This window comes from Heterodontus francisci, chromosome 16, assembly GCF_036365525.1.
Source record: "Heterodontus francisci isolate sHetFra1 chromosome 16, sHetFra1.hap1, whole genome shotgun sequence".
Lineage (NCBI taxonomy): Eukaryota > Metazoa > Chordata > Chondrichthyes > Heterodontiformes > Heterodontidae > Heterodontus > Heterodontus francisci.
This window is the reverse complement of record NC_090386.1, coordinates 85,823,715-85,846,313: the sequence shown is the minus strand read 5'-3', so window position 1 is coordinate 85,846,313 and position 22,599 is coordinate 85,823,715. Positions and strand designations below refer to the sequence as shown.

Sequence of the window (22,599 nt, the reverse complement as noted above, 5' to 3'; positions counted from 1 at the left end):
ACTGACACGCCAGATATTCATATTGATATGTACTTTCCTCCATTTTCCATGTACTACCTCCCCTCCCTTCCTGCTTCCCAAGCCCTGGCTTCCAACTCCTGCATTATTGTCAGCCTGACACTCCAGTGCAGTACTGAGGGAGTGCCACATTATCGGAGGTGCAGGCTTTCAGATGAGACGTTCAACCAAGGCCCTGTCTTCCCTTTCAGGTGGATGTAAAAGATCCCAGGGCACTATTTCGAAGAAGAGTCGGGGAGTTTTCCCCTGGTGTTCAATGTTCTCTCTAACCCGAAAGAGGGTTGTCCTGGCCAATATTTATCCCTCTCAATCAATATCACAAAAAAAAAAATTATCGGGTCATTGTCACATTGCTGTATGTGGGAGTTTGCTTGCTTGGCTGTTGTGTTTCCTAGGTTACAGCACTGACTACACTTCAAAAGTACTTCACTGGCTGTAAAGCACTTTCGGAAATCCTGAGGTTGTGAAAGAGTTATATATATCCAAGTCTTTCTTTTTATGGAGTGAAATTCCTACCTTGTACACAAATCCAGAGGGTTTAAATCCATCACATTAGCAGCTTAAAGATGCTAAACTCAGGGGACAACATATTGCTGTTTTGCTTGCAATGTAAATATCAATGGAAATATCATACGAGGGATATGGTCTTGTGTCAAGCTAGATCAAAGCGCCTTACCAATCTCTCTGGTTCTGAAGTACTTGGGCTCATTATCTCTTCTACATAGTTGGCAGGGAACCAAAGCTGTCGTTTACCTCCATAGTCTCCTTTCCACCTGTAAAATATATTGGGAAGAGATCAGTCAATGTACAGAGCAGAGAGACATCATTAGGTATATAAAATTGGGCAGATGGGCAGGGGTGCTGTGATGTTTCAGAAGATGATATAAACTAGATAAATAGTCATTTACTTAGTAATCCATCTCACTGCTGTTGTTGGTACCTTCATGTGTTCAAAATGGCTGCTGCAATGACTCAATAATAATGACTAACGTCAAAATAATTCATTCCAGGTGAGGAACTTTGGTACATTTTGGAGAGACGTGATAAATGCAAGTTCTTTCTGCCTTCTTTCTCTAACTATCCCCCACTACTTTCCCTCTCTTTGCTGGTCACCTGCTATGGTAAAGTAATCCAGGCACAGAGTTCATCGTAACTTCCACCGACAATGGTTCACATTAGGTAATGGGAAGGATGCTTGGATCAATGATCCTTCCCCTCGAGACAATGGTGTGCTGGAGAATGGGTAAATCCCTCATAACAGCAAAAACTTGCATATATACAGCCTCCTTAATGTAGTGAGATGGCCCAAGGTGATTCACAGGTATGTTTCCAAACAAAATTTGGCACCGAGCCACATAATGGTTCTCACAGATCAGCATTGCCCCTATCATGGGTTTTATGTATCTGTGCACAACTCTGGATAAACTGCTGAGGAGTGTATGTGCTTCTTCATACAATATACATTTGATTCATGAAAAACAACTGCCAGGTAGGCATGAACCTAAACCATTTTGTGATATGAGGACAGGTGACCAAAACCTTGGTCAAGGAGGAAGGTTTTGAGAAACATCTGAAGGCAGGAGAGAGGGAAGTTGAGAGGTGAGGAGGTTTAGGGAGGGAATTCCAGAGATTAGGGCCAAGGCAGCTGAAGGTACAGCCACCAATGGTGGAGTGATTAAAAGCATGGATGTGCAAAACGCCAGAATTGGAGTGGTGCCGAGATCTTGGAGGGTTGTAGGGTTTTTGCAGAGATAAGCATCAATTAGATTACAGTACGACCAGATGAGGATTAAACCCCTCCGCCATTATTTTCCTTAACTTCAAATGCAGAAGACGACTCCCAATGTACAAGTGTGAACAAGTTATTCTCTTGTGCTCTGTGAATAAGATTGAAAGGGTTCAGTGTCAACTTGTGCCATTATGGGTAGTTGTGTGCCCTGCATGAGGTTGGATAACCCTCTCCCATTACCGCAGGGTTCATGTTATGACCCTAGAGAGCACGATCTTCAAAGTTTGGTCCTGGAGGTGAAAGGTCAAGCTGCCAGTCTTTTTGTATTGAGACTGCCATTAAACTGCTTAAACATTAAAAATGAAACCATTCTGAAATTGTTCAGTCCAAGGCAAAAGATCTCAAAAGTTATGCATACATTGCAAAATTAACTAAATGAGGAGGTCAACTGAACATAACTTAATTTTACTTGATTGAAAATGGCCAAGTGCAGCAAAAAATGGAATATTAGAAATTGCCCACAATCAATAAAGTCACTATTTTACAGGCAGCCCATGAACACTGTCACAGCCTGCAGCAGGCTGAGCAATTATCTGAAGCTAAAACACTGCCAGGCCCAAAAATTGTTTTCTCAGAACAAAACTAACGTTGAGAAAAAAAAGGTAAGACTTCATAAAAAAATTGGGAGCCACAGAATGTTCTGAAATTCATTACAAGTGATATTAGACAAATCCATACAGATAAATGTTGCTGCCATTCTTCCATCTATGAAAGATAATGGACATGCAGCAAACAATCCGTTTAGGTGGGGTGTCTTCTCTTGCTGCACCTTTGCTGATGGCTGTGAAGGCCAATCCTCGAGAGGCAGGTTCTGCCGCAAGTGCAGCACATGAAGCGGGGTTGTTGTTTTCGGCATTAGCACCTGTTGCCAAGCTGCTGTAGCCACTGGTCGTCGTGGTAGTGCACACTAGTCCACAGGATGTGTCACCATTTCCCTCTTTTGCCAGCTAGTGTTTCCCAGGTGGGATAGTCGACACTTAGGGCCTTCATGTCATGCTTGCCGGCATCCTTGAAGCAGAGCTTTGGGCGCCCCACTGGCTGTCTGGCCCCAGCTCCCTCACCATACAGAAGGTCCTTGGGTATGCGACTGCCTTCCATCCTGCACACGTGTCTGATCCACTGAAGCTGCCCCTATTTGGGGCTCTGCCTTTGAGAGGACTGCCACATTTGAGAGATTTTGTCCTGCCTGGATATACCCATGATGTGCCGTAGACAGCGAAGATGGAAATTATTGAACTGCTTTTTCTGGTAGCTGTAAGTCACCCATGTTTCACAGCCATCCAGCAAGGTGCTGAGAACACAGGCCTATGCATGGATCGAGCTCTGCATCAGGGACAGATTGTCCACCACTGTGGATCCAAGGTAGCAGAATTTGCTAATCACTTCCAGTGAGGTGCTATTTAGTGTGATCAGCGGCAGAGTTGCAACACCTTGTCCCATGACCACAGTTTTCTTCATGTTTATATTCAAGGAGAACAAGTTACAGGCATGGGAGAGACAGTTCATGAGTCTTTGCAGCTGAGATACTGTGTGAGTGACGAGTGCACCCATGTCATCTTCCTGCCTCCACCTCGATTAAGTCTGTGGTGGGAAGGTCCTTAGATGGCCTTCCCACCTCGCCACGAATTGAGGTTCTTAAGTGGGCAATTAATGCCCAATTAAGGACCTCTTCCCACTGCCCCAGTATTAACCGATCGGCAGGCGGGCCTGTCGCCACGCAGGGAGCAGGACTTGCAAGCCCGTGCGGGTTTCTTTTGGTCTCCCGGGGGGCATCCCTCGTTCAAAGGAACTCAATGCTTGTTCGAGGACTCAGCATTGGGAAGCGGGGTGCTCGCTGAGAGCAACCCCCCTGCCCTTGCTGCCGACATCCCCTACCCCTACCTCCCCCGCAACCCCCTTCCCACCATGACTTACCTGTGGCCTGGGTTGCTCCACGATCCTGGACCCCTGCTGGGTGCCATTCCGGCAGCAGCCACCTCCTCCCTGGTTACGCTGCCGAGTAAAAGGGGGGGAAAAACATACCCAACTTCGCCCTCATCCTGATGGCCACCTTTGTCTGCGGCTGCATCAAGCCCTGCGTAGACCCCCAGTAACAAACACCAAGTGTCACTATGTGCTGAGGTTCTATCTGTCCCCAGTGTTGTGAAGCATGGGTCTGGCCACGTTGGCGCAGAACGCCCCATTCAGTTGGACTGTGCCGTACCACCTGTCCCTTGTGGAAAAGTTTGTGCAGAAAGACACCTTTGGCCACAAATCCATCAGGCAGTGGTCCGCATGTAACGTCCTTGAGGCCCTGCAGGAAAAGGAGACGGTGGATCCTGTCGGATGGTTCCCCGAGCAGCCTGTCAAACTCATTTGGCAGAATGCCTCATTGCCAGAACTTTCAAACAAGCACCAAGATGTAGCTTGGCTGGTGGTGAGAAAGGCCCTTCCCATCAGATCATCCCTGCATGCCTGGAGTCCCACTGCCTCCGCACACTGCCCTCGAGGCGGCTGTGGTGGGGAAGAGACTCATCTATCTCCTTCTGGAACTTGCCTTTGCAAAGCAGGTGTGGAAAGAGATGCAGTGGTTTTTGTCGAGTTTCATCCCAAGCAGCTCCATGACACAGGACTCTGCGCTCTGCGGGTTGTTCCCAGGGACACACACTGGGACAAACATCAACTCTGCTGGAGGACCATCAACTTGGTGAAAGTCGCACGTTGGTCTGCCCGAAACTTGCTGGTCTTCCAGTGCAAAGAGCTGTCGTTGACTGACTGTTGCAGTTGGGCACATTCCAAGGTCCAGGACTAAGTGCTGAGGGACGCACTAAAGCTTGGGGCAGCCGCGGCAAAGGCTCAATGGGGAAAGGCCACTGTATGCGGTCCCCCTGCCATAGTATAACGTGGGGCTGGAACCCATGTAAAACCCCTCAGGCTGTGTCCACCAGAGAATGTTTGTGCTACATAATGCAAATGTACATTGTATATAAAGAATGGCAAGAGTGGTGAGACACCTCATGTTCAGTATCGAAAGAAACTGATATTTTTTGCATTTCCTGAAATGTCCACTATGAATTGTTTTGTAATGTACTTTTTTTTTTACAAATTTTATGAATAAAGTATATTTTTGGGAATAAAAAGAGTTGCTGGCCTCTGAATGGCCAGCAGCTCTCGACAGGCAGGACATTCCGTCCACGGGGTCCTGATCCCGAGGAAGGCCCGCTGGTGGCCTCTCAAGTGCCTGATTGGTTCATGATACAGTGAGCCTTCCTTAAAGGTGGCAATGTGGGCCGCTGAGACCCTCGTCGCCTCCATAAAATTCCCTTCTCTGTTTCTTTCTCTACAGATGCTGCCAGATCTGAGTATTTCCAGCACTGTCTGTTTAAAGCAACCTCTGGTGCCAACAGGAGCTTAGGAACATGAGTCAGCCACTCAGCCTCTTCTGCTATTCAATTAAACAATAGCCAATATGTATCTTGGCCTCATTTACCCACCTTGGTTCCATGTCATAGGGTCATAGAGCCACTACGACACAGGAGGCCATTCAGCCCATTGAGTCCATGCCAGCTCTCTGTAGAGCAATCCAGTCAGTCCCATTCCCCTCATTCTCACACGATAGCCCTGAAAATTTATTTCCCTCAAATCTGCATCCAATTTCCTTTTGAAATCATTGGTCGTCTCTGCTTCCACCACCTTTGTGGGCAACGAGTTCCAGGTCATTACCACTTGCTGCGTAAAAAAGTTCTTCCTCACATTCCCCCTGCATCTCTTGCCCTAAACCTTAAATCTGTGTCTCCTCGTCCTAGTAAGATTGGCTAATACGAACAGCTTTTCTTTCTTTATGTTGTCTAAACCGGTCATAATCTTGTACACCTCTATCAAATGTCTCCTCAATTTCCTTTGCACAAAGAACAACTTCAGCTTCTCGAACTTAACCTTGTAGCTAAAATCCCTCATCCCTGGAACCATTCTGGTAAATCTCCTCTGCACTCTCCCAAGGACTCTCATAATACTTAACAAAAATGGATCAATCTCAGTTTTGAAATTTTCAATTGACCAGCCTTAACAGCTTTTCGCAGAAAGGGCTCCAGATTTCCACTATCATGTGAAGAAATGCTTCCCGATTTTACTCTTGAATGGCGTATTTCTAATGTTAAGATTATACCTCCCTGTTCTAGACTCCCCCCACCAGAGGAAATAGTTTCTCTCCATCTACCTAATCAACTCCTTGAACTCCCCGTGTTATCCTTCTATAGTCAAAGAAATACAAGCTAATAGTGCCATTTGATAAAGAACAGGTTCCAGGCCTTACTTCAGTTAAGATGAAGCTTTCCATGTATATACCATGAGCTTACCATCCCCCGTCCTGTTTGTCCACATTCTGAATGATGGAGTGTTTGCAGAAGGAGAGCTCGTCATCCCGCTGTGCCTTGTAATCATACATCGCTTTCACTGTACACTGTAACACAAAATCAGTGAGAGGCTGCGTTATAAACACTGACTGACGGACCTGGTACTGACTGCACATGAATTTAAAAAAAGCTGCACTAGTTTGCAATGCTACCCTCCTTCATGCTGAAGTAAACACAAGCACGGGCTACACTGATGTAACCTAGCATGGACTCAATCTCATTTCACATCATATCTATATCAACACTGCCTGTTGAGGAAGTAATTTGGGCCAAGACGAAGGAGGTTTGAGAGTTAATTTGACACTCTTGCTAATTTTTGTGTAGAAGGGAAATATTGGCTGATATTTCCTCAAATAAGGTCTGGGAGGTTGGAATGAAGAGGGCGATGTTACGTCAACAATCAATTCTTCAGTATCTAAGTTACCAGTGTCAGAAGTGCTGTTATGCCAAATTGTTCCCAGCACGTGGTGCTGTAACCAGTTCCTGCATTGAAATAATTATATTACATACCTTACACAGAGCGTACAATACAAAAACAGGCCATTCAGCCCAACTGGCCCATGCTAGTGTTTCTGCTCCTACACATGCCTCCTCCCACCCCTATTCACCTAGGCCTATCAACACAACCTTATATTCCTTTCTCCTCGCTGTTTATCAAGTTTCCTCTTAAATGCATTTATCCTAAAATTTAGATGGTTAAGGGGTGACTTGTTCAAAGTTTTCAAGATATTAAGGTTAACATATGGGGTAGATAGAGAGAAACTATTTACACTGATTAGGGAGTCTCAGACTAAGAGGCATAGCCTAAAAATTAGAGCCAGATCTTTCAGAAGTGAAATTAGGAAAAACTTCTTCACACAAAAGGTGGTAGAAGTTTGGAACTTTCTTCTGCAAAAGGCAATTGCTAGATCAACTGTTAATTTTAAAACTGATTTTGATAGACTTTTGTTAACCGAAAGTACTAAGGGATATGGAGTAAAGGCGGGTTTATGAAGTTAGGTCGCAGATCAAGCATAATCTCATTGAATGGTGGAACAGGCTCGAAGGGCTAAATGGCCTACTCCTGTTCCTATATGCCTATTCAAAGTGATTCCTGACAACGCAGAGCATGCGCAGAGCGATCATGGATATCAACAATGCGTGCGAACATTTGCCAGCCTGCCATTATGAATACGCGCATGCGCGAGCATGACGTCACCACGCAATGACGTCCTGACCCCTCAATAGCGTCTCCATTCAGCTGAACAGCACCCCTCTCCCTCCCACCATCCCTGCTTCAATCACCGCTTCACGCCGCTCGATCCCCGCCACGCCGCTGCCTTCCCTCAGTCACTCGCTCCCCCCGCCCGCTTCCCCCACCTTAGCTACTCGCTCCCACCACACTGGCTGCTCTCCCTCCTCGGCTACTTGCTCCAGGCCTCCCCACTTACCCCCATCTCAGCCATTTGCTCCCGCCCTCGACACTTTCTCTACCAACCCCCCCCCGCACCTTCCCCACCAGTCGCTTCCCCCCTCAGCTGCTCGTTCCAGACCTCACCACTGCTCCTCCCGACTCCCCTGGGCCAATTGTTCCCCACTTCCCACTTCACTGCCCCCGCCCCCTCCAGCCGCTAGCTCCAGGCCGCGCTGCTTCCCTCCTCTTGGCCACTCGTTCCCATGTCTCACCGCCACCCCTCGTCCCCACCTTGCCTCTTTGGGCGGCATGGTGGGGAATGACCGAACATGGGAGCAAGTGGCCGAGAGGAGAGAGATGGTGTGGCCTGGAGCAAGCAGCTGGAGGGGGTTGTGGGGGGAGCGAGAGGCTGGAGGCGGGGGGAGCAGCGAGGCCGGAGTGAGTGGCTAAGGGAAGGCAGCTGGGAGCAAGCGGCGATAAGATGGCTGTGGGGGGGCAACGGCAGGAGGCAAAAGGGGACTGTTGGGGGTGGGATGGAGGCAGCGATGGCAGCGATTGAGGGGATTTTTGGACTGAATTTGTTTTTTGTGATAAATTGAGCAGCAACATTTTTAATCCTGGCAGCTGCCTGAAATGTCACAGACTGTGACGTTTCAGTGGAAGAGGCTGCATTTGCGCATGTGCTAGTACTGCACCACCTAGTGGTTGCATTGTCAGCAAACGCAGCCATTCCTATTTGCCTCAACCCCTCCCTGTGGTGGCAAACGCCACATTCTAACCACTCTCTGGATAAAGAAGCACCTCCTGAATTCCCTATTGGATTTATTAGTGACTTTACTTATAGCCCCAAGTTTTGGTCTCCTGCATAAGTGAAAACATTTTCTCTACATCTTGTCAACCACTATTAGGTCACCCCTCAGCCTTCTTTTTCCTAGGGAAAAGAGCCCCAGTCTGTTGTCTTTCATACAGCTCTTTCTATCCACAAGCCTTACTTCCTGTAGTCACAGTTGCTGAGCGATATTCATGTGTCAACACTTGCAATGCTACATTTCTGAAACAGGCAAGATGGGTAAAATGGCCTTCTTCTGTGCTGTATCGTTCTATAATTCATAGATAAACATTATGTAATCTGTGCTCTGATATAAACAGTAGACTCTGACAGACCAGTCAGTAGATGGTGCTGTACCACCTTATCCTGCTTTTGTCTGGGCCGACTCCTCAGCTGCCACGAAGCTCCACACAACAGTTGGAGATACATGCATGCACTTAAAATCTGTAAGTTTCTGCCCTTAAGACTTTGCGCCGCCTCAGGTTTGGGGCTGCAAGTTTGGAATACTCCTCCACTCAAATGGCCCGCTCCCTTCAGTCTGGCCCAGTCCTGTTGTTGTCCAAGACTTTGTGCCTTCAGTTTTAATGGTAGTTTAATTATGTAGTTAAAGATTGTTTAATTAAGGACTTAGAGCGGATATAAAGAGAGCCTGCTGGAACACGGGGGAGGAAGCATGAGGCAGAGATATGTAATGCTGCATTCTGTGAATAAATGGACTATCAAGAAAAGGATCTGTGTCTAGCTTCATTCTTCACTATTTGGCATTATAACATTCAGTCTCAGCTGTTTAATGTTTGTTTTTGTGTCACCTTCTCAGCTGCCCTGACCTACCCTGTCCCAGCATCCCATCTGTCATTTACTGGAGGACAGTTCTGGCATTACCATCCCAGGGCAATAAAGAGATTGCAGGGGGAGGGGTTTGTGAGAAATCAGGTAGTGGGATAGCCAGAGACTGATGCAGGAGAGGCAGTGATGTGGTGCTGTAAAGAGACAAGGGGGAATGTGAAGGGATAAAGGGTGGCACAGTGGCGCAGTGGTTAGCACTGCAGCCTCACAGCTGCAGGGATCCGGGTTCGATTCTGGGTACTGCCTGTGTGGAGTTTGCAAGTTCTCCCTGTGTCTGCGTGGGTTTTCTCCGGGTGCTCCGGTTTCCTCCCACAAGCCAAAAGACTTGCAGATTGATAGGTAAATTGGCCATTATAAATTGTCACTAGTATATATAGGTAGGTGGTAGGGAAATATAGGGACAGGTGGGGATGTTTGGTAGGAATATGGGATTAGTGTAGGATTAGTATAAATGGGTGGTTGACGGTCGGCACAGACTCGGTGGGCCGAAGGGCCTGTTTCAGTGCTGTATCTCTAATCTAATCTAAAGGGATGGGGAAGGGCGACATGGGGGTATGGGACATGGGGAAAACCTGTTGCGAGAGAGAGACAGACATGAGGAAACATGGGGGCAGAGATATGGGGAGGGGGGGGGGAAGGAGAGATGGACAGAAAATATAGGGGAAAGACAGGAAGAGATGACGGAGAGAAATGAGGAGAAACACATGGGACAGACTGAAGCTGACACAATGAAAGGAGGAGATCACAGAGTGTAGATGCTAAGACAGAGTGGAATGGCAGATACGGGCAAGATTGAGAGTGACAAAGAGATGGAATTGACAGAGCAGGGCAGGGGAGATGGATGCACAGAATGCAGTTGTAGAGAAAATAAAAAGAAGCAAAAACAAGGAACAGTTAGAGAGAGGGAAAGAAAGGATTTTCTACATAAAGAAGTCCTGCATTCACTTATATTGAACCAGTAACCTAAACTCCCACAGCTCATGTAATCTAAGCACACTTGGCCAAACCAAGTGTTACACACATAAAATTCAGACATCCATCACTGAACTTGCAGCTCAAAATAAAATTCAATTGGAAAGAATAACCTACTCATGTTAATGTTTTGGAGGGTGGGGGAGGGGGCCAGTGGGGGAGTGATAAAACAAAATACCCAGTAGTTTGCATTAATAAATTTGAACGAAATGGCCTGTTCTCAATTCGGATAATTCGAATTAAGCAACTTTCAATTAGGAGAATTACACTGTTGAGTGAAGCTGTAACACACAAGCATTGTTAAATCTTTACATCAGGCGAGAAGACATCCCAGGGCTTGGGAATACACAGGCTTTCCTCTTGTGGGTCAGATGCGAGCTCACCCCTTCAGGAAACTACAAATCTGCCACGCAAACCTTATTGCTGTTGTATATAACGCATAAACTTACAGCACACTCCCACCACGGCTGCAGCCAGTTACTGCTTATAAGCTGTTCCTATAGTTACGTTGCTGGTGGGCAGAATGACAGCCCCCAGGAACATGTTAAAAGACACATTTCTAAGAATTTCTGATCATTAAGAACACACTGCTGCTTTCACACTGGTGCATACTGGTGTGGAAGATTGCCCAGGTATGTCCTACACACAAAACACAAGATAAATGTAAGCTGACCCATTGCTTGACCAAACCCAGCCTCCTCCCAATCATCAATAAGGTGATGGAAGAAGTCATCAATAATTCCATCAACCGATGCTCAGTTCCTGACCTCATCCCAGTTTTTATTCAAATATGGATATAGGAGCTGAATGCCAGAGGCAAGGGTATCTTCCCTTGACATCAAAGCAGCTTTCAACCAACTATGGCACCAAGAAGCCCTAGCAAAACCAAGATCAATGGGTATTGAAGGGAAAACTCTCTAATGTCTAGGGTCACACCTAACACAATGTAAGATGAAAACAAAATACTACAGATGCTGGAAATCTGCTATAAAAACAAAGTGCTGGAAACACTTAACAGGCCTGGCACCATCTGTGGAGAGAGAAACAGAGTTAACGTTTCAGGTCTGTGACTTTACATCAGATCTGATGAAAGGTCACAGGCCTGAAACGTTAACTCTGCTTTTCTCTCCACAGATGCTGCCTGACCTACAATACAACATGGCTGTGGTTGTTGGAGGCCAGGGTGTCACAGCCCCAAGACATTGCTGCAGGAGTTCCTCAGGGACGTGTCCTTGACCCAACCAATTCTAGTTGCTTTATCAATGAAGTTCCCACCATCACAAGGTCAGGACTGGGGCTGCTCGCTGATGATTCCTCAGTTTTCAACTCTACACACACTTCCTCTGATAATGATGCAGTGCATGCCAGCTTACAACAGGACCTGGGCTAGATCCAAGGGTGACAAGCGGAGATCACATTCGCGTCACAGAAGTGCCAATTAACGAGCATCTTAAATCAGAGAAAGACCAGCTAACTACCAATGACGTGCAAAGGCCCCACCATCGCTGACTCCCCTAGATTCAACATCTTGGAGGTTACCACTGGCCAGAATCTTTACAGTGCCACGGTCACAAGAACAGATCAGAGGAAGGGTAAGCTGTAACAAGTAGCTCACCTCCTCACCCCTCAAAGTTTCTCCACCATGTACAAGGCTCAAGTCAGGTGTGTGATGCAACAGTTACCACCTATCAAGGTGGGTGCAGCCGCAAGAACACTCAAAAAGCTCAGGGTCCAGGACGGAGCAGTTCACTTAATCGATGCCCCCGCCACGGGCCTCAACATGTGCCCCTGCCAACATCATGGCTACAGTATGCACAATCTACAGGGCAGCGTCTCCCCCACTTCTAAACCTTACCATCAAGAAACACAAGAGCAGCAATATCATGGGAACATCATCAACCTTCAAGTTTGTCTTCAAATCACACATCATCAGCAGTTTACATAAAAAGCCCTGAGGGTTGTGAAAATGTCTGTACCTGAGCAAATGGGAGTTACAGCGAATCACTTGCCCTACTTAGAACACATCCCTCAGAAGCCATGCAGTTTTTTAGTGTTTTAACAAGATAGACACTGTAGTCAATGTCTCATGAGATACAATGCAATGACAGCTGGAAACAAGAGGCAGGATATTGTTTATAACAGGGCTACTGCAGAGTGAAGAGCAGCATGCATTTGCAAATCTCAACCTTAAATGTAGGCATCTGGTTAGCTTCAACGTAGAACCCTGGTTGCCGTCCTTCATAAAGTGCCCCATAATCTGGCTCCTGTTGGAGGGAAGGAGAAATTGAGTCAAAATATTCCAGGTTTAATCTCTACTCAAACTGATAAAACATCATTTTCTTGTCAACCAGTGCAGCCAAGAGGGGAAAAAAAACAATAACTTGCCAACCAAGCTTAACGTTCTCTTCACAACCTGTCCTCATCTTTAAAATGGAATTTCCTTGTACTTTTCAAAAATAACTAAATCGGCCTTGAACTTTGTGTCATTTTGTTCCCACCAAGAGCTGACAATGAATCAGGAGGCTGTAGTTGGGATTACAGACCATTGCAGCCTGGCCTTGCTCCTCTCAGCCTGGCCCTGCTGAGCTCAGCTGCAGTCCTGTGACAACCCAACAAGTTTATTGCTCCACTATCTTGTTTCCCCCCCACCGCCCCCCTCTCCTCCTTCATTGGTCCTCCCCTCTTCTCCAATGAGGTAAAGAACATGCCAATCCAGAGGGGGAGTGGGTCAACAGTAACACACGCCATGCTGACAAACGCAACTCATTTTAACCTCTTTAATTCATTGGGTAGTTTTCTTGTCTCTTGAATCAGAAGATGGCATTAAATGGAGGCCCTGTCTGTCCTCTCAGGTAGACGTAAAGGACCCCACTATTTCAAGCAAGAGCAAGGGAGTTCCTGCTGGTATTGAAACAGATTATCCGGCCATTATCTCATTGCTATTTACAGGGATCTTGCTGTGTGCAAATTGGCTGCCATGCTTCCTACATTACAACAGTAGCTACACTTCAGAAGCACTTCAATGGTTGTCAAGTGCTTTGAGATGACCTGAGGATGTGAAAGGTGCTCTATAAAGGCAAGTCTTCCTTTTCTTCTTACTGTGGGGAAGTGTAAAGCCTCAGTGCCTCCTACTGATCACACGGTTGAGATCAGTTATTCACCTATGGACAAAGTGGTTAAGAAACAGAGAAACACTATCACCTTTAAGTTCCCCTTGCAAGTTACACTCCACCAGTCTTTACTGTCATCGGGTCGGTATCCAGGAATTCTCTACCTAATGTCACTGTGGGAGCACCATCACCACAAGGACTGCAGTGGTTCAAGGAGAAGACCCACCAGCACCTTTACAGGGTAACTAGAGGTGGGCAGTAAATGTGGACTGGGCAGTATCAACCACCTCCTAGGAACAAATTAGAATAACATTTCATCCTACCACACCATGGCAGTACCGCCTTCAGTGTGGTCTAAAAGCTAAAGCTCCTCGGGGCCAAGGGATCTGGAGGCTATTCGCTGATAAACTAAGGAATTCTTCTGAACTAATCTCCAAATAAAATTAGGAACATGAACAAGAACCGCTCGATCCAATATCTGAAGATTTAAAATCCAGAACTGTATCTTCAATTCTATTTATAAATTAATGTTGATGCTCCTACCTTTCCTTAATGGGCTGTTTTCTGTTGCTATCTGGGTCAAGTCTCAATCCATGTCATTATCGGCGACATGATTCAAAAGACAGCGATATTATTTTTCCAACAATAAACACTCATGTGACCTTAACTTGGACCATTTGTTTTAGAAAGGTGTCCTTTAGTTGTCCAAAGTTTAAGATACATTCAAGGTCAGAGTTGGGGATTTCCTATTAGACAGGTCACCACATGAGAGCAATGAAGGGATTGTTCCTTCAGAATGGTGACAGGTGGACCGGACATACTTACCGCTGTGCCAATCTTTTCCAAGGTTTCCTCGTTTATTGGGTAGCGGAGTTTCATTTTCCTGTACAGCGGATTCTTTTCGTAGTAGCTGACTAAGTCAACCAGGCTGTCAAACTCCGAGCTCCCCAGGATGACGAACTGCCCTTCCTGCTGGACACGACAATGCTTAATCTTTCCTTCGGCTCTGTATGGAAAAGGCAGCAAGGATTTTACTAGGTGTCAACCATGGCTCAGTGCTAGCACCCTTGCCTCTGAGTTCGAGGTTGTGAGTTCACCTTCTACTCCAGAGACTGATGTGTCAGCTGTTGGAGGTGGCGTCTTTCAGATCTGACTTTAAACTGAGGCCCCATCTGACCTCAGATCAGCTTAAAAGTTCCCATTGCACTAAAAGAGCAGGAGAGCACCCCCCAGAGCTTCGGAGTTCAAGGCCCACTGTAGCAAGTTGGCAAACTGAATTCAATAAACTGCGCAGTTTAAGGGCTGGCACCAGAAAAAATGACCATGAAAAGTGTCAAATTGTCATTGAAACCCATGTGGTTCATTAATGCCCGTCCCGATCAGGACTACACGTGGCTCCAGTCCACACTTAATGCTCTCAAGGCACCGATGGATGGGTAATAAATGGGGCCTCGCCAATGTTGCCCAAATCCCAAGAATATATTTTCTAAAAGCCACTTACCGGAATGAGATTGCATATGAATTGGGCTCATTCCTTTTACGAACAAGAAAGGCTCCATCTCGTGGCACCCTCATTAGCATGTGCTCTGCCTGTGCACGAGATAGGTTGGCATGGTACCACCTGGGCAACAAAGAATGAAAATGGTAAAATATCATAAAACCAATGGAACCTCCGTTAGCCAAAGACCAGGCCCACTTTCCTAGCCTCTAAGTATCAAAGCATACACTGTGACGCAAAGCTACTATCAAACACTAAGGCAAAACCAAAATACCGCGAATGCTAGAAATCTGAAATAAGAATAAAAAATGCTGAAAACACTCAGCAGGACGATTGGAAACGTTAACTCTGTGTCTCTCTCCACTGTTGCTGCGTGACCCGCTGCATGTTCACAGCACTTTTTGTTTCCATTTCAAATATTAAGAGATATTTGGTCATTGCTGTGTTCATTTTATATTTTACTACTGCTCCCCAGCCACCCACTGAGTGTTTAACCCAGACCAGCCATTGGTTGCCATGGTGAGGTCCTTTATAGCTGATTGTCACCAGGTGATGATGTAAACATTCTGCCACTGTCTCCCGTTCCACCAACTCTAGCTGTTCTGCGTGTATTATGTTTTTTCTCCCATTTCCTCAGCGTGAATGGTGGTCATTAATAGACAGAAACCTTCTCTACTGTTTAATTAATCAATAAACACTTGTTCTTAAGTCTAGTAATTAAAAAAAATGATCCCTAGAGAATCATACAGAACAGTAGGAGGATTTTTTTCTTCAACAAGTATTTATCTAATTCCCTTTTGAAAGTTATTATCGAATATGCTTCCGCCACCCTTTAGGCAGTGCGTTCCAGATCATCATAACTTGCTACTTAAAAAAACCTCATCACGTCCCTCAGTGCCTTTGCCAATTTTCTTAAATCTGTGTCCTCTGGTTATTGACCCTCTTGCCAGTGGAAACAGGTTCTGGAAATGTTGACATTGGAGTTTTCTGATGTGCATGATATGGCATCATCTGGTAACCTGATCTGATGGCACAAGGCTAATTGGCACTTTCTCTGCCACAGTTAACAGCTGTTCTGAGTATGAGGAAGCTTTTAATCTCAAACACTTTGCTTTAAATCGTCACGCCACTGGTGAATGTGCCAGTAGATGGCACTGCTACAGGGTTGTGGGGGGGGGGGGGGGGGGGCGTGTGGGGTTAGGGAACATGATCTGTCACCTCGGGCACCTGCGCGTGCATTTCAATGCTACTGAGAAATAGTCTCCTTGCAGGAAGCAGCTGTGGGCTGACAGCAGCAGTTTGTTGCCTGTGCAAGGAGCACACACAGATAGGGCCTGTGCTTTCTGTTGTGCCCGTTCTGACAACAGCACAGGGCAGCGGCTGCTTCACAATCAAATTCTATATTAAACAGCGCAGAGACCAGCCGTGCCCTCCACCTGCACTGGCATCAAACTGCTCCGTTCACACGGAGCTGTTCGAGTGCCACCTGGTGGAAAGAAGCGAGATACAGACTTCAAAGAGACGAGCAGTCTCCCGAAAACACTGCTGAAAACAAGGAGATTAGGTTATGGGCCAGAGCAAAGGTCAAAGGGATACTGGAACATATGATGGATGATTGCACAATTCCACCAGGGAGCTGTGGATGCGGGTCAGAAAGTTGGCATGACAACAGTGGAAATCCTGTCACTAACCTGTGCTCCCCTAGGGCAGGGCTCCCCCGCTGGGAGGTTTGTGGAACTACCACTGTGAAACAGCACAGCATTATAATACATGCTTGGACGCTGTAATGAAGCAATTCTCAAACTTTTTGCTTCCGAGGTCCCCCCTTCCGTGTTATAAAAAAAGTCCTGGAACCACCCCCCCTCCCCTGCCCTGTGACACAATGAGTATTTTAAAACCAAACTCCAACAGCGCAGTGAAAGGCAGCATGTCAAATTAAACACAGCAGTAACGGCAGATGCCACATGACGGAGATGGAGAAATAATCAGGGCCCTGTGTGACTTTACCCACCTGACCTCATTGCCATAAATTCTTTAGAGAGAATGGCAGACACCCACCTTTCTTCTTCCCCACCCCTTCACAAATAGCCGGTAATACTGACTCAAAGGACACGAGCGTCCAGAGCACACGGCCATGAACAGAAAGCTCCGAGTGTGAGGCATGCAGAAACCCATGATAATGCATTCAGCTATTCTATTAACTCAGGCTGAAAACGCTGAGGGAGAGAATCACACCAGAGCCTGATTATTGAAGCCATGCTGCCAGTGCAGGGACTGTTAAGACTCTTTCCTCCCCGCTCCCCTCCCAGACCACACGCTGCATGCACTCTCTCCATTGACTCTGCCGGTAATTGTGGATGTAAAACATACAGAGCAGGAAGATGCCTGGATGCAAGTACAGTGAGTTACAAGATCTGAGCTCAGCGGTATTGATGCTGCAATTGGATTTAATGCCCGTTTCCTCTTATCTCAATACAGAATCCAAAAGCCTTGCCGCAGGCTCAGAAACTGGAGAATCTCTCTTCCCCAACACCCCCCCCCTCCAAGGCCACATGGTGAGCACACTTCCTGCATCAGCGGTGTGCCCTCCGCATTACAAACACCAGCTCCCTCCCCATGACAGGCACCAGCTCCCTCCCCATTACAGGCACCAGCTCCCTCCACATTACAGACACCAGCTCCCTCCACATTACAGACACCAGCTCCCTCCACATCACAGACACCAGCTCCCTCCACATCACAGACACCAGCTCCCTCCACATTACAGACACCAGCTCCCTCCACATTACAGACACCAGCTCCCTCCACATCACAGACACCAGCTCCCTCCACATCACAGTCACCAGCTCCCTCCACATTACAGACACCAGCTCCCTCCACATTACAGACACCAGCTCCCTCCACATCACAGACACCAGCTCCCTCCACATCACAGACACCAGCTCCCTCCACATCACAGACACCAGCTCCCTCCCCATGACAGACACCAGCACCCTCCACATTAGACACCAGCTCCCTCCACATTACAGACACCAGCTCCCTCCACATTACAGACACCAGCTCCCTCCACATCACAGACACCAGCTCCCTCCTTATTACAGACACCAGCTCCCTCCACATTACAGACACCAGCACCCTCCACATTACAGACACCAGCTCCCTCCACATTACAGACACCAGCTCCCTCCACATCACAGACACCAGCTCCCTCCTTATTACAGACACCAGCTCCCTCCACATTACAGACACCAGCTCCCTCCACATTACAGACACCAGCTCCCTCCACATTACAGACACCAGCTCCCTCCACATTACAGACACCAGCTCCCTCCACATTACAGACACCAGCTCCCTCCACATCACAGACACCAGCTCCCTCCACATCACAGACACCAGCTCCCTCCACATCACAGACACCAGCTCCCTCCACATCACAGTCACCAGCTCCCTCCACATTACAGACACCAGCACCCTCCACATTACAGACACCAGCTCCCTCCACATCACAGACACCAGCTCCCTCCACATCACAGACACCAGCTCCCTCCCCATGACAGACACCAGCACCCTCCACATTACAGACACCAGCTCCCTCCACATTACAGACACCAGCACACTCCACATTACAGACACCAGCTCCCTCCCCATGACAGACACCAGCACCCTCCACATCACAGACACCAGCTCCCTCCCCATTACAGACACCAGCTCCCTCCATATTACAGACACCAGCTCCCTCCACATTACAAATACCAGCACCCTCCCCATCACAGACACCAGCACCTCCCCATTACAGACACCAGCACCCTCCCCATCATAGACACCAGCTCCCTCCATATTACAAACACCAGCACCCTCCCCATCACAGACACCAGCTCCCTCCTTATTACAGACACCAGCTCCCTCCCCATTACAGACACCAGCACCCTTCCCATCACAGACACCAGCTCCCTCCACATTACAGACACCAGCTCCCTCCCCATCACAGACACCAGCAACCTCCCCATCAGAGACACCAGCAACCTCCCCATTAGAGACACCAGCACCCTCCCCATTACAAACACCAGCTCCCTCCCCATTACAAACACCAGCTCCCTCCCCATTACAAACACTAGCTCTCTCCCCATTACAAACACCAGCACCCTCACCATTACAAACAACAGCTCCCTGCCCATTACAGACACCAGCTCCCTCCCCATTACAGATACCAGCTCCCTCCCTCTTACAGACACCAGCTCCCTCCCCATCAGAGACACCAGCACCCTCCCCATTACAGACACCAGCTCTCTCCCCATTACAGACACCAGCTCCCTCCCCATTACAGACACCAGCTCCCTCCCTATTACAGACACCAGCACCCTCCCCATTACAGACACCAGCTCCCTCATCATTATAATCACCAGCTCCCTCCCCTCTACAAATACCAGCTCCCTCCCCATTGCAAACACTAGCTCCCTCATCACAGACACCAGCTCCCTCCCTAATACAGACACCAGCTCCTTTCCCATTACAGACACCAGCTCCTTTCCCATTACAGACACCAGCTCCTTTCCCATTACAGACACCAGAACCCTCCCCATTACAGACACCAGCTCTCTCAGGACATTTTACAGAGGACATACCCATTTTATTACGCAAGTGCAAGCACTATCTTGAGCTCGCAATGCTGGATTAAAGCTTGGATTTTCCTGCCTGCCCCCTCCCCCCCACCCCACCAAACTCAGGCTTTAAGAATTTATAATTCCTATTATTATATTTAAATCGCCAAAAGCTATGAACAGGGAAACAATAAAATAAACTTGTGAAGATAAATCTGTAGAAGTTATAGAAATACAAAGGTACTTGTCCAGGTACATGCTCATGATTTCCAAGTGTTTGTGTAACCTGCGCATGCAGAGTCTTTTTATACCTCACTGCCAGGCTATTCCACTCATCTCAATATACCGGGAGACAAACCCACTTGCAGACACCATGAAATCTACCCGTGAATCCCCCAATTGAGAACCTTTGCTGCAAAGCTTATTGCGTGCGAGCTCCTTACTACAGGCAAATGCTTGGAGCACTGGTTGAAGTGCTTTAACTGTTCTTACTTTACTTGAGGGACCAAAGCCGCACTTACTCTTTGTTTTCATGCGCGTTAGTCTGAGGTACTGGTTCTGTCAGACGCATCTCGAACTCATTGCAGCGAAGCGGCACCTGCTGATAGTGCATAATCAAGGTGTAGAGACTGTCAAACACCAGGTTGTCCGTTAGGTAGAACTTGGGGTTGCCTGCTTCCTGACGGGAATGGATGCGGCAGTGCTGCACTTTTCCAGAACGCCTGAAGGGCGACAAGTTTTTAAAAATAGACAAGTTTTTAAAAATTATTTAACATGTTACAGATAAAGTTCACAGTCTGAAAGCAATTACAAAAATAGAAACCCATTAACCAGCTCCTCTCATGAATCACTGACACTTTATTGGTTCCACACCTCTCCCTCCAAACAATCTGACAAACAGTCCCCTTACAAACCTTCTCAAATATCTCACCTCGCCTATAAACCTCATATATCACACCTCTCTTATAAACTATATACTACACCTCTAATTATCTTAGACATACCACATTTCTTTCAATGAACCAACTCTATTGTACTTCTTCCTAATAAAGAATTTGTTGTACCACATATCCCCTGACAAGTTATTTCTAATATATCACACGTCTCTAAAATATCTCTAGTATACCACACCTCTCCCCGTACCACCCCACACTTAACCATCTTTGATATACCACACTTAACCTTTCTCTGGCACAACAAGCCCCATCCAAGCCATATGCCTCTTGTCTAATATGTGACCCAAATGCACATTTTGTCACGACTTACCAGAATGAAAGTGTGTAGTCACCCACAAAAGTTTCACTCTCACGCACCAGAAATGAACCATTGGGAGCTCCCGTTTCAATGCAGTACTCCGTGAGGAGCCTTTCAGCGATCTGTCGCCCATCTCGGCCTGCACCGAGTTTCCCGTGAAACCACTTCTCTGTCACGTGAAGGTCGGTGCCACTACAGGGCTGAAACATTAATTGACATTAACACTGCGGGGTTAACAACTGCCTATAGATCATCCTTCTATAATTTTATAGTTGTGCTGGTGGAGGGGAGGGAGGGTAGTGAGGGAAGTGAGGGATATGGATATCTTGCCCCCACATGGGTGGCACAGTGGTTAGCACCGCAGCCTCACAGCTCCAGCGACCCAGGTTCGGTTCTGGGTATTGCCTGTGCGGAGTTTGCAAGTTCTCCCTGTGACCGCGTGGGTTTCCGCCGGGTGCTCCTATTTCCTCCCACAGCCAAAGACTTGCAGGATGATAGGTAAATTGGCCATTGTAAATTGTCCCTAGTGTAGGTAGGTGGTAGGAGAATGGTAGGGAATATGGGATTAATGTAGGAGGGGATGTGGTAGGGAATATGGGATTAATGTAGGCTTAGTATAAATGGGTGGTTGATGGTCGGCAGACTCGGTGGGCCGAAGGGCCTGTTTCAGTGCTGTATCTCACTATAACCCCCCAATTTAATCCAGGTGACGTGTTGCACATGGCCACTGTGTAACACTCACCTATTCAGAGCTGTACAATATATGATATTTTTTATTATATACAGGCCAATCTCCCATGGCTTGGTTCATGCTGATTTGCAAATGGGGGAGGGGGATAAGAGTACCAACGTGTGAAGTTGGCGAGGGCTACACAATTCCACTCAAAGCATTTGGAAAGAAAATTGTAAGAAATTTGCTTAGAACTGATGCGGGTAATTTTAATTATTTTTCTTGCAATTGTTGTAATTTTCTGCTTTTATTGTGTTACAAATCTTACTTCCAGCAGTTAAGTCCTTAGCTTATTCGAGGACCAGATGGCAGCTGAAAAAATATTCAAGAAGTAATTTGTCTCTTTTTTTTGGTACCCATTGCTGACTGCAGCTTTTCTGAACTTCCTGAATTTTTCATTAACTCTTATACTTGCTGATTGGTATACTTGCTACCTGCTCAATTGGAACTTATTGTTGATTGGTGAATATGGACCAATTGCAAGTGAGGCACATAAATTTGCATATAGTTAGGTGTGACACTCTAATCATACAATGGTACTACAGAGAGCGAGGCTGTTCAGCCCATCATGCCTGTGCTGGCAAAGGTGAAGAAAAGTGGGCAAAATTCGTGCCAGCCAGCTCTGTGTTCTTGAAATGAATTGCAGATCGGACTTACTTTCTCTTTTTCTTTTAAAGCGTGATTGCCAAGGTCAACCGGAGCTTAATTGTGCCTGGATCAGAAAAATGCTGCGAGGCCGGGCTGTTAAACTGAGTGATGGCCAAGTAAAATTAAACATTTAGTGTTGTGGGCCCACCTGAAGCCTGTTTTTCCGTATACACTCTCCAACTTACTCTGTGCTCTTTTTTTGGCTACACAAATCATGCTTAGACTCTCAGGCCGCATGTACCATAGTGCTACGCAATACGTTGCTGTCAAATGCAATCTGGATAGGTTCTGTGTCCAAGAGGAAGCTGTTTGGCGCTCACCTCTCTCTGTTCTTCCTCGTCTTCATTGGCCTGATTCCCTGACGTCTCCTCTGTATAATAAATCTTGCTGCTGGTGAGGACAAAGTAATGTGGATTCCATTCCTAGACAATCCACAGCAAAACAAACAGGTTACCAAACAGTAAGTACAGCACAAGTGACCCAGTTATTCACAACACTTATTTAAAGAACACATTTGGGCTAT

The 22,599-nt window shown here is 46.9% G+C and overlaps 1 protein-coding gene across 1 annotated transcript in view; it reads right to left on the bottom strand.

Annotated features, from left to right (window-relative positions):
- Nucleotides 1-22,599, bottom strand: part of LOC137378269 (1-phosphatidylinositol 4,5-bisphosphate phosphodiesterase gamma-1-like) — a 144,367-nt gene that overhangs the window by 27,483 nt on the left and 94,285 nt on the right. Inside the window, exons 15-22 of the mRNA XM_068048509.1 lie at nucleotides 22,397-22,498; nucleotides 20,711-20,898; nucleotides 19,966-20,166; nucleotides 14,850-14,969; nucleotides 14,174-14,354; nucleotides 12,425-12,502; nucleotides 6,142-6,245; nucleotides 695-791 (exon numbers count right to left, since the gene is read on the bottom strand). Coding sequence (XP_067904610.1) covers nucleotides 695-791; nucleotides 6,142-6,245; nucleotides 12,425-12,502; nucleotides 14,174-14,354; nucleotides 14,850-14,969; nucleotides 19,966-20,166; nucleotides 20,711-20,898; nucleotides 22,397-22,498 — 1,071 coding nt within the window. The remainder of the gene's footprint in view (nucleotides 1-694; nucleotides 792-6,141; nucleotides 6,246-12,424; nucleotides 12,503-14,173; nucleotides 14,355-14,849; nucleotides 14,970-19,965; nucleotides 20,167-20,710; nucleotides 20,899-22,396; nucleotides 22,499-22,599) is intronic.